Genomic DNA, 12232 nt, shown 5'->3' on the forward strand with positions numbered 1-12232 from the left:
AAGATCTTTGTATCGTGAGATACATTTCCATAGTGGAGGGCAATAGGAAGAACCCTGACTCAGCAATCAGAAGCCCTGGTTCAAGGCTCAGATCTAATACCATGAGTAAGTCACTTAAGTTTGGCCTACTATGTGCCAGACATTGTGCTCAGTACTTTACAAATATTACCTTATTTTATCCTCACAACAATACTGGGAGGACGGTGCAGTTATTAACGTCTTGTAGTCATTCACTCTTTTCATTTGTGCCTGACTATTCATGACTCTACTGTATTAGGGTTAGGGTTAGGGTGTCTGGCTCCCCATAATCCCATTTGGGGTTTTCTTGGCAAAGATACTGGAGTGGTTTGCCATTTCCTTCTCCAGCTCGTTTTACAGATGAGGAAACTGAGGCAGTGACTTGCCTCAGTGAGGAGAAGTGACTTGCCCAGAGTCACACAGGTACCAAGTGCCTAAGGCTGGATTTGAACTCAGGTCTTCCTTACTCCAGACCTGGAGCTCTATTCACTACGTCACCTAGCTGCCAACTATTATTCCTTTACAGATAAAGAAACAGAGGCAATGAAGTGACTTATCCAATGTCTGAGGCTGGATTTGAACTCAGGTCTTCCTGACTTCTGTCCCTGTACTGATTAACCATTATTCATTATGCTGCCGTCTTATCCTTGATGGAAATTAATTACTTATTCACAAGACTCTGGAGCTCACTAGTCTTTTACACAAAAACCTAACAAACACACAATGCTAGGACACACATCTCACACGGGTTTTATGGAGAAATTATAAAACACTATCGAAAGGTGAGCTGTTATTACCGTCTTTAGCAAATTTGATGGTGGTTTAGAGGAATTAACCTTTAACTGCTTGGGATTTTTTAGCTATAAGAAGCTTGGAATTGCTCACAAGAGCTTTGACCTTGGCTGCCGATCATGATAATCTCAGGTATCTGCTGTCTCTTTCATTTCCTGCTGGAGGTTTACTAAAGCTGTGGGAAGCAGCTTTTGAGAAGCAGGATTACCCACTTTAGTGTCAAAATGACAATTCTTTGTAGCACAGGTAACGTCTGCCTGTGTACCAAAGTTGTAGTTGAGTATGGACATACAGGGGAAAGATGCTTCTATGCAAGGGGGGAAAGGGCCACCTTATCCTTCAGAAGGCAGAAGGAGGAACGAGGGGGGCTGCTGCCCTAGACTACTCTGAGCAGAGGTGAGGAGGTAGAAGTCAGAGGTACCAGAGGATAATATGGCCAGGCCGTCTGAGCCTAAGGCAGTGAGTGATCGACATTGTTAGATACGCATCCTAGACCTGAGGAAAGCATAGTTCCGAAAGGTCAGAGAAATGACAATTATAGCATCAGAGCCAGAGACTCTAAAAGGAGAAAGGGGCACTCGAGAGGATCTCAAAGACAAAATTCTAATAACAAAACCACAAATGATCCTGCTAAGGAAGAGAATGATGAGAGAGGCTAATGTGGTGGCCCAGGGGATGCTGACGATGTGACAGCTGAAAACAACATGTGGAAAAGATGAAAACAAGGTTACACAGCCAGCTTTGTACCCTTTGCGCCCAGCTAGCATTGCTGGCATGGGAATGGAAGCTTCTTCCGGGCAGGGGCCTTTCTATCCCCAGAACTTAGCACAATGCTCAGCGCACAGTAGGTGCTCCTTGTATTGAATTGAATGGATGACCAGAAACTATAACATTTTGTCAATAAGGTGAAAAACTCAAATGAGCTGAAGCTTGACCAAAACACTGAAGATGGGGAATGGGTATTTGTGGTTTTTCGAAAGCTTGGTTGAGGGCAATGACAAGGCAGGGAAAGACCCGCAGCTTGAGGAAGATGATGCAAGATCCGGCAGAGAGAATGCAGAACCATTCGGCCAAGCACCGTGAGGAGGGAATGGAGAGGCAAGACGGTGAGGGTGTGATAGAAGGCCGGCTTTGGTGAATGAACTCGAGACTCTGGGCCCAAACCAAGAACGATGAAAGTCACACTTGGAGCAATATTGATAATAACATTTGGTTGGTTTTTTTCTTGGCAAAGGTACAAGAGTGGTTTGCCATTTCCTTCTCTAGCTCATTTTGTAGGTGAGGAAACTGAGGCAAACATGGTTAAGTGACTTGCCCAGGGTCACAGAGCTAGTCACTGTCAGAGGCCAGATTTGAACTCAGGTCTTCCTGACTCCAGGCCTGGCATTCTATCCACTGTGCCACCTAGCCTCCTTGAGTCAGGTAGACCCGAGTTCAAATCTAATCTAATAGCACCCACTTCTGCATTGTTTTAAGGACCAAATGAGATAATACCAGCAAACCTCAAAGTCCTACATGAACGCCAGATATTCTTATCCTCATTCTCAGATACTTTCTAACAGATTTAATTACATTGTTACAAGAACACCACTTTACTTTTGCATGACATTAAAAAAAACCTTTTAAATTCAATATCTCATTAGATCTCCACAAGAACCTCTTCTGAAGCTCTGAAGTCATCTAGGCTATTAATACCAGTAATTAGTAAGACTACCAATACTCCTATTCCCATTTTAGAGATGAGTGACCAAACCCCTGAGAGGTTAAACGACTGGCCTGAGGACATAGAGAAGTGAGCAGCAGGGCCGGCCTTACTCCTGTGCTTTCTCCACGGTCTCATTTTTACCACTCACTCTTAAGGAATGTGCAGGTGTGGTTGCGGAATGAGAATATTTGCTATAAAGAACTGTTGAGAGCAGTAGATAGAACATGGGAAAATGAAAGGAGAAAAAGGTGGATCCCAGCAAGTATAGACTGGTGAGCCTGATGTTAACCCCTAGTAAAATTCTAGACAGGAAAGTGAAACACACAGTTTATAAGAACTTAGAAGAGGGATTGGTAATTACCAGGTGCCAGAAGGATTCATCATCAACACGGCATTGCTGAACTGATCCGATAAACTTAAATGATAAGGTTACTTCAGGCCATCTTCCTGGGAGGCTCAATGGCATGCCTCCCCCAGCCCAGCTCCAGCCCCGTGCAAGGCACAGTAATCAATCAACACCACCACTGTTTTTAGAAAGGCTGTGTTCATTGACTGCCTGATGGCTCCACTCACCATTCCTCAAACCTTCTCAGGCCAACACCCTTTTTCTAGGTCACCATTTTCCTACTGGAATTGTCTGCTCTGTTGAACTGTAAGCTCCTTGGGGGTAGGGACTATCTTGTGTATTTGTAAAAAATACTTGTGTGCTCACTACCAGGGGAAAGAAAGAAAGAAAGGCCTGGGAAAGCCGGATTTCTGCCCTCTAGGAACTCACATTCCAATGGGAGGGAAGACAGGAGACAAGTACATACTAAATAAAATTTTTTCATTCATTCATTCATTCACTCACTCACTCATTCATTCATTTATTCCTCAGGGTACTTTCATGGCTATACTATATCTGAATTCTGGCAAACCATTTGATAAAGTCACTTACAAGATGCAGAAATGTGGCCTGGATAATTAGATGGACTTATAGCTAGTTCAGAAAAGGTCAAAGAGCATTAACTGATATCATCAGGGTTAGAGGTCTGTGATGGAGATCTCCAGGATCTCAGCCTCATCCTGTTCAATGTTTTTATAAAGGACTTGAGAAAAGTCACAGAACGTAGGTTTGTCAAATTTATACATGACACACATCTGGGAGATGTATCCAATACACTGAATGACTGAATCGAGATTCAGAAAGTCTGGGTAAGAGGGTAAAAGGGACCACAGCCCAGAGTCCTGGGATTCTGTGCGCTCATTCCCTGCACTAACACAGAAATGAGCTGGATGAAATTTAATAGTGAATCCTAAGTCCTGTACTCAGGTTAAAAAAATCACCTCCGTAAGTACAAGAGAGGAGAGACATGGGGTTAATAGAAAGGTCTGTGCAAAAGAGACTTAAAGATTTTCATTTGCAAGCTTGATATGACTAAAAAAAAGCAACCAAACAAAAACAAATCTCCACATGAAGTCTGGAAGCAAGGCCTTTGACTAAGTTACTCATCGCAGCCTCATGGATAAAATAGAAACTAAGGCAGTCAAATGAAATGATCCCATTGTATCCTGTCCTGGTACGGGCAATGCGCATGGTGTCATAGATAGAGTAGCATTGAGGGTGACTGAGTGAGCTCCCTATACCAATGAAATCAGAGAAGGAAAGAAAAAGAGGAAGGAAGGAAGAAAAAGGAAAGAAAAAGAAAGGAGGGAAGGAAGAAGAAAGAGAAAGGAAGAAAAAAGGGAAAGGAAGGAAGGAAGGAAGGAAGGAAGAAAAAGGGAAAGAAAGGAAGAAGAAAAAATTCATACTATGTACCAGGCATTGTATTAAGTGCTGGTTATTCAAAGTAGGGTGGGACTAGCTGGTGACACCTATTCAAACCATAGTGGACTGAGTTCTGAATTTGCACTCGAAAAGACCTGGGTTCAAATCCTGCCTTGAACATTAAGTAGGTGTGCAACCATGGCAAAGCCACTTGACATCTGTGAGCCTCAGACAATTATAATTTAGAGTCGGGAGGTGGTGGAAGGAGTTTCTCCACTGGTGAATTCACAGGCCCTTAATGAATTATAAACAGTTCAGAAATTCATTTCTGGGACCCTCATTTTTTGGGGGGGGTGGGAACATTGGCAACTTGAATGTATCACAGGAAGACAACTAGCATCTTCAGGTATCTTGAAATGACGTCGTGAATAATGGAGAGGGAACCTGGGTTGCTTAACGTGAAGAAGAGACTGAAGATGCACATGAAAAGGACAAAGTGAGCTCTCTGAGGGATGACTTTGGCATTTGCATCACATCAGGGCCCAGCACAGTACCCACCCAATGTAGATGCTTAATAAGTGCTGATCAATCAGTCAATGTATAAATCCAGCATATTATAAAAAACCAGAATGAGAGGGATATGACATTGACAGAGTCTTCCACAGCAGTAGTTCTCACACTCACTGGGCCATGACGGACTGTGGTACACCAAGCAGTGACCTTGGCAACACAGTGGGAGAGTTGGGGGAATCATGTGATTTCCCTTGAATGTGAGCATCTGGTTTTGTTGAGTCCTTTGGGACTTCCAGGTCAGTAGGTAAGGTTCAGAGGTCAGTTTTGTTGACTATGTTTACCATACTAGGTATGCTGGGCAAGATAAAATTAATATTAAACAAAAAACATTTTCTTTTATGGGCACTAGCACATCTCCAGCCTTTGAGGACCACTGTTTTAAAGTTTCCAAAGGCTTTGACAGGCATTGGTCTTTTGGCCACTGTCTTCTTCATCTTCAGTTGTGAAAAGATTTACTCTGAGAAGGTTCAAAGGGCAGACCTAGGACTAACTCCTCGAAGTCCCAGGGATGAAAAGTTTAGCACCTTTTACAAATAAGAGCCAGAGTAGCATAGATTAGATAGCTGGCCTTAAAGCCAGAAAGACCTGAGTTCAAGTCTTGCCTTTGATACATCCTGGCTGTGTGACCCTGGGCCAGTCACTTAACTACTCAATGTTCTAGGCAGCTGTCCAAGGCTACAAGTTGCAGGGACGGTGCTGACCTGCTTCGCTCGATGGGGCTTATTCTGGGGGAGAGCATGAGGCTGATGACTTTGCACAGCCTTGCCTCACTTAAATCCAATTCACTTGCAAGTCAAGACATCCCCATCCTGATGCCATTGGTCCTCTTGGAGAATGAAGGATGAACAACAAATCCCTATGTACTAGTAAACCACAGGTCTAGGTCCTAACCCTAGGAACAGCAGTGTTCCTCTAGTAACTCCTTAACTTTCCAAAAATTGAATGGGCTGCCTATCAAATAGTGAGTTTCCCTCCATTTTATTTCAATGCACATTGAGTCAGTACCTACTGTATGCAATGGCCACCGCATGGGCATGAGGAACAAGAAGACCCTGCCTTCAAAGAGCTTACTGTCTAATGGGCCATGGGGTGGATGAGTAGGATGGAGATCTCTGGGAAGGGAGAAGAAAAAAAGAGAAGCAGAGGGGAGAAAGGAGAGGGGTGGGGAAATGGTAGAAATGAGGGGAGGAAAAAAGATGGGAAGGGGGAAGGGAGGAGTTATGTATGAGAGAGGAAAAAGGAGAAAGGAAGAAAGAGGGATGAAAGGAGAGGGAAGAAGGAAGAGCTGCAGTGAAGTGAAGATGGCTGAGGGAGGAAGGGAAGGCAAGTGAAAGGGAAGGAAAGAGCTGGAAGACCACTTATCAAGGTATTCTTGCATGGGCCAGGAGGCTGGATTTGAGAATCCTGTTCTAAGGTTCAAGGCTTCTGGGCCCACATCGGCAGATGCAAATTGCTTTAACTGGCAGGTGCCATTCATTACCTCAGGTACAGGACGCGGGACTGGACAATAAATCTAAAGAGGTACTTCAAGGCTTTCAAGGCAGCAAAAAGCAAATCCGTCTTGCTGGAGTCCTCAGCGTTACCCACATAATGGTTCAGTACTTTGGTGAGTTTCCTTAGAGAAGCAAGAAAAGAAAGAAAGAGAGAAAAAAACATGTCATGAAGTGAAATGTTAATTCAACTTTTTTTTCCACTGATAAAAAGGAAACATGACCCACTGGATAGTGGGAATCAGGACCCTTAAGATCTCTTGCAGACTTTGCTATGAGTAAGCAAAAGCAAAGTCAAGTCTTTGTGACTCAGTTTATCAACCTGTAACCTTGGACACTGTGCTAAACGCTTTATAAACATTAGCTCACTTAATCTTTACAATGACACTGGGAAGTAAGAGCTGTTATTATCCCCATTTTGAGGAAACCGAGAGAGCCAGGGGTTAAGTGACTTGCCCAGGGCCACACAATTCAAAGTTTCTGAGGCCAGATTTAAATGAGTGGCTTCCTGACTCCTAGCCTTAGCGCTCTAACCACTGTGTCACCTAGCTGCTTTGGATAAATCAAAGCCCGTCAGTAGTGCCTTACTGCCAACATCCAAGCCCCGCCCCCATCGAGCTCCAGCCTACAAGGGCATCTTACTTCCCATGATTCGTCTTTACATAGTCTAGGATTCAGCCATACTATAACACTGGGTGCTCCCCCAAGGCTTCTACTCTCTTCTTCCCATATGCCTTCACAAAGGGCATCCTCACCCCACCCCCAGGGCCACAACACCCCTCATTATGGGTCACGGCCGCGTAGAATTTCAAGGTTTACAAAAATGTATTCTGTTAGTCTCACAACACTCCTAGGAGATGAGGCTTCTATTATCACCACCTCACAGATGAGGAAACTGAGTCTGGGAGAGGTTAAATAGTTTGCCTAGGGTGGCAGAAGTGGGATACAGCCCCAGATCTTTCTGATGCCAGCTTAGCCCTCACTCCCTTCTCATCTTTGCTCATTGAAAGCTTCCCTTCCCTTCCAGGTCTGGTTCCCATGCCGTGTCTTCCAAGAACCCGCCCCTAATTCAGTCAGCTGAAACCCTCGGCTTCCTCCTCCAATTTTCCAACTGAGCTCTTTATCTGGACTTCTCCTCTTCCCCATTCTGATTCTACTTTATTTAATTATTTTTGTAAAAGACTTAATTTCCCCATCTATTAAATAAAGGGAAATTAATCCCTGCTCAAAGGCAAACTTCGATGTGTTAATTATTATTACGAATGCTACTCTTGTGGCGGTCATCGTCCCCCACGCCCCGCTGATCCCAAGGTCCATGAAGGAAGGGACTGTGTCATCTATCATATTCATATGTCCAGGACCTTGCCGAATCAAATGAAGCTGTATGTAAAGCAGGTTTCCAACCTCAACGTGCTACGTAAATGACAGTCACTATTATCACCACCATCATCATCATCATTAGTGATAGTCATAGTAGTTGTAGGGCAGTTAGGTGGAGCAGTGGGTAGAGTGCTAGGCCTGGACTCAGGAAGACCTGAGTTCGAATCCAGCCTCAGACACGTACTAGCTGCGTGGCCCCGGGCAAGTCACTTAACCCTGTTTGCCTCAGTTTTCTCGTCTGCAAAATGAGCTGGAGAAGAAAATGGCAAACCGCTCCAGTCTCTCTGCCAAGAAAACCTCAGATAGGGTCATGAGCAGTCAGATGCAACTGAAAACGACTAAGGAACAACAAAAAGTCGTAGTAATTCAATCCTTAAAACTATTCTGCAATTTAATCTGGTGCTAACCATTGAAAGGAATACTGCATTTGCATAGGATTCGTTTTGCAGATTTTTTCTTCATTCTTTTCCCCTCTTCTTCCTCCTTTTAAATTTTTTGTTTTGTTTTGTTTGTTACAAGGGATGCCTCTGGACTCAGATTGTAAATGCCCCCATAGACTGTAAACTCCTTGAGGGCAGGGATTGCCTTCTGTCTCTTTTTGCCTCCCTAGCATGTAGCACAGTGCCCAGCATATAGTAGGCACTTAATAAATGTTTATACACTGATTGCTGACTGAGCCGTAAGCTGCTGAGAGTCATTCTAACTAGAGAACTAAAATCCTCACCAAGCCATGTAGAGTGGCATCTCCTGTTAGGATTCTTTGAAAGACTTGGGCAAAGGTTGCCCAAGATGGGTGGTCATGGAGTCATAGTGGGTGATAGGCGGCACCTTCATCAGTGAAAGGATGGAACCAAAGTATTTCTATGTGTCTGTGTTTTTATCTCCTTCAGGCTCTAGGGAAAGGAAGCTCCTTGAAGGCAGGCTGGCAGGCAGGCAGAGATTGTTTCAGGTTCTCTCTGTGTATCCCCAGAAGCAAATATAGTGCCTAGAACGTAGCTGGTGCTTAATTTTTAAAAACTGAACTATTTCCTTTGTGTCTAGCAGCAACCATGAGATATAGGCATAGGGATTTGACCAGTAATTAATTCATTGCTATGGAAGCTCCTGGGTGAAGAAGCTCCCCCTACCAGTGTAGACTGGCATCTCCTCTGGCCAACTGCCTTTGAGAGCTGTACAGAGCACCGAGGGGTTAAAGGACAGAAAACCAGGTCTTCCCAGCTTCAAAGCCAGCTCTAGATCTTCTGGGATGGGCACCCCCACTTTGTAGGTGAGGCAAAGGGAACGAGCATTTAGAAATAGAACTTTTAATTTATTTACAAGTAAGGGTCCTCAGGACAAATCAGGTTTGGCATATTTTCACTGGTAAATAGATGATTTTCTGGGTCCTCCCTCTCCTTTATATTCTTTCTTGTTACTTCTCAGAGCACTTCCCTTGTATTCCCAGGAAACTTTACATTCCCCTTGGTATCATAATGACTTAGGCAAGTCTTACCTATCCTAATGGATGGTAAACTCTTCAAGGAAAGGGACCATCTCAATCATTTCTGTATCCCCTCAGTCCCTAACAATTTATCCACCAAATCGCAAACTATAATGCAGACCTATAAGAAGGGCTAACAAGTTGCATTAAGTACCTGGGACAGTGAAGAAAGGATAGGAACTAAAAAGTAAATCATTGAACTTCCAAAGAGCAGAGTTAGGATGCATTCATTTCTTCTAACTCCAAATGACTATGCTAGAAGAAAATAAAGAGGCCAACCTTTTCTGATTTACTAGAACCATCTCTGTATTCCCAATTTGCTAAATTGTTAAATAATTAACATTCTGATTCTGAAACAAAGCTTCACATAAAGAAAAAAATCAGCTTGGCAGAATGATAGTGAAACTATCGGCCAAAAGAAAATCCCACCAACTTCCTGAATTACCAGCGTCATGGCAATGTTGGATCTGATGATGGAGGATAAGTGCCGTAAAATATTAACTACCAGTATTCAGTTTCTGGCAGTGGATTTTATTTTTAGTTTTTATTGAAATTATTAATTTGCTTATCTAAAATCAATATAAATAAATACAAATAATTACAAAGGAAACCAATGACTATATGTATATATCTGTGTGTGTGTGTGTGCACGTGACACACACATGCATGCATATGTACATACTGATATAGAGGTATGCATACACATGTGTGTGCATACACATGTATATATAGATATATACATACACACATATAAGCACATGCACATACACGTGTGTGTGTGTAAAACAGTTTATAGACCCCAGATTATACACTCCTGTTCTTGAGTCAGAGGCTGGGCATAGGGGAAAATATGGACAGAGCCTTGGTAACCTCCCTGCCACTGTTGTCTGGCTCAGAATGAAGAGATGGTACTTTCTTCAGTTCTGTTCCATGTCATTCAATTCAGTTCAAAAAGCATTCATCAACCAAGTGCCTACTCTTTCTAGGTGCTGGGGATACAAGGACAAAAATCTAAAAGAGTTCCTGCCCTTAAGGAGCTTACATTCTCCTGGGTGATACAATACATATAGGGATAGTGATAGGTGCCGTGATTTATTTCATTGGTATAAGGGACTCATGAGTACAGTGCCTGGCACGTTGTTGCTGTTCAGTGATTTCAGTTGTACACAACTCTTCATGACCCCATTTTTGGGGTTTTCTTGGCAAAGATACTGCAGCGGTTTGCCATTTTCTTCTCTGTCTCATTTTACAGTTGAGGAAACTGAGGCAAATTGGGTGAAGTGACTTACCCAGAGTCACACAGTTAATAAGTGACTGATACCAGATTTGAACTCAGGAAGAAGAATCTTCCTGATTCCAAGTCCCACGCTCTATCCACTGCACCACCTAGCTGTCCCAACCTGGCACATAATAGGTGCTTAACAAATGTTTATTGATAGATTGATATACCTTCTTGTACCAGTACATATTGGTATCTTCTATGTAACTTTCAGCAATAGAGGGCTGCCCCAAGAATGGAGAGGTTAACCAACTTGCCCTGGTTATCTGGGCAGTTTTATGCTAAGCTAGGCCTTCCTTCTTCCAAGGCCAACTCTCTACCCTACTCTGCCAAGCTGCCCCTTATGTAAACAAGTAAATAATTTAAAGATGATTTGAGGGAGGAGAGATTTGGAAGAACTAGGGTGTGGAAAGGAAAAATTAAGAAAAGATTCCCATTAGAGGTGGCACCTGAGCTGAGCCCAGGTCGATGGAGGAAGCAGGAAGTGCATTTCAGCCTTGGGGTACACAGCCAATGCAAAAGCATGGGGGCAGGAGATAGAATGTTAAGTGAATGGAATAGAAAATAGGCCAGTCTGACTGAAATGCAGTTTGTGAGGGTAGCTACAATGGGAAGCAAGACTTTTTGTTGACAACAGTAGCCTTAAGCAGGAATCTGCTTGTTCGTTCTCTCTCTCTCTCTCTCTCACTCACACACACACACACACACACACACACAGCTCACACGAGTTCCACAAGCCCCCAACGATACTTACACATATGCCAAGGTGGCACTGAAGTGTTTGTAAATGTAGGTTTCAAGTACAGGATTAAAATGCTGGAACTTTATGTCTCCTATCAGCGAGATAATAAATACCTGCCAAAGAAGACAATGATAAGGATCAGTTGCCCTGCATAATCTTCAGACATTCTGGGCCCCAGCTGGAGCCATTCAGCACAGATCCCTCCATCTGGGCTTGATCTTCTCCCCCACCCCATTCCCCCTTTTCCATTCTAAAACTGAGGGGAAGCCAAATCTGGGGCTGACCTAAAGGCCTCTGCGAGTTACAACAAGGTTGGGACTTGCTAAAAGATTTCCTGGTAAATTTCCTTCTGAAAGCAACTCGCTGGTCCCCAGGTCTGGGCTAATCTCCAGGTGCACCATGCAAGTCTCAAGGCTTTCCCATAAACTGCCCTTCTTGTGAGTTTTCTTTTCTGTCCATCCTGTGCTGGGCGAGGATAGTGAAGTCTAAGTGCTTTGAGTCAATCAATGAAGGAGCTTTGATCAGGTGCCCTCCCCCCCCCACCCCCCTACTCTCCCCCAGTGACTGATGATTCTTGGACCACAGCACGGGAAGGAACCACTGAGGACAGCTAATCCAACCCCCTCATTTGATAGATGAGGGAAGGTTCAGAGCCTGTTAAGTGCTCAAAGACATATAGTTATCGACCACCCAAAGTGGGAACCCAGTTCTTCCATTACAGGCTTATAGATTTTGAGCTGGAGGGACTCATGAGGCCATGTAGTCCAACTGCCTCATTTTACAGGTGAGGAAGCAGACTCAGAGAGATTAAGAAGACTCAAGATTTGAACCAGGGTCTTCTCCCTCCAGAGTCAGTGCCTGTTCCACTGTGCCGTGGTGGCCTTCATTACAGGCCATCTAATCAGATCTCTTCCTTTTGTCAATGTTGACTTGAGAACAAGGGAGGCCAAGTGACCTGGCCAACATCATACATCAGAGGCAAGATTTGAACAGAGGTTTTTTTTGACTTCACAAAATATGCCTACT

At 43.7% G+C, this 12232-nt stretch overlaps 1 protein-coding gene across 1 annotated transcript in view; it reads right to left on the reverse strand.

Moving 5' to 3' along the window:
• The window catches only part of DOCK5 (dedicator of cytokinesis 5), a 189667-nt gene that overhangs the window by 79184 nt on the left and 98251 nt on the right, over window positions 1-12232 (reverse strand). Inside the window, exons 21-22 of the mRNA XM_036750130.1 lie at window positions 11219-11319; window positions 6316-6450 (exon numbers count right to left, since the gene is read on the reverse strand). Coding sequence (XP_036606025.1) covers window positions 6316-6450; window positions 11219-11319 — 236 coding nt within the window. The remainder of the gene's footprint in view (window positions 1-6315; window positions 6451-11218; window positions 11320-12232) is intronic.

This window comes from Trichosurus vulpecula, chromosome 3, assembly GCF_011100635.1.
Source record: "Trichosurus vulpecula isolate mTriVul1 chromosome 3, mTriVul1.pri, whole genome shotgun sequence".
Taxonomy (NCBI): Eukaryota; Metazoa; Chordata; class Mammalia; order Diprotodontia; family Phalangeridae; genus Trichosurus; species Trichosurus vulpecula.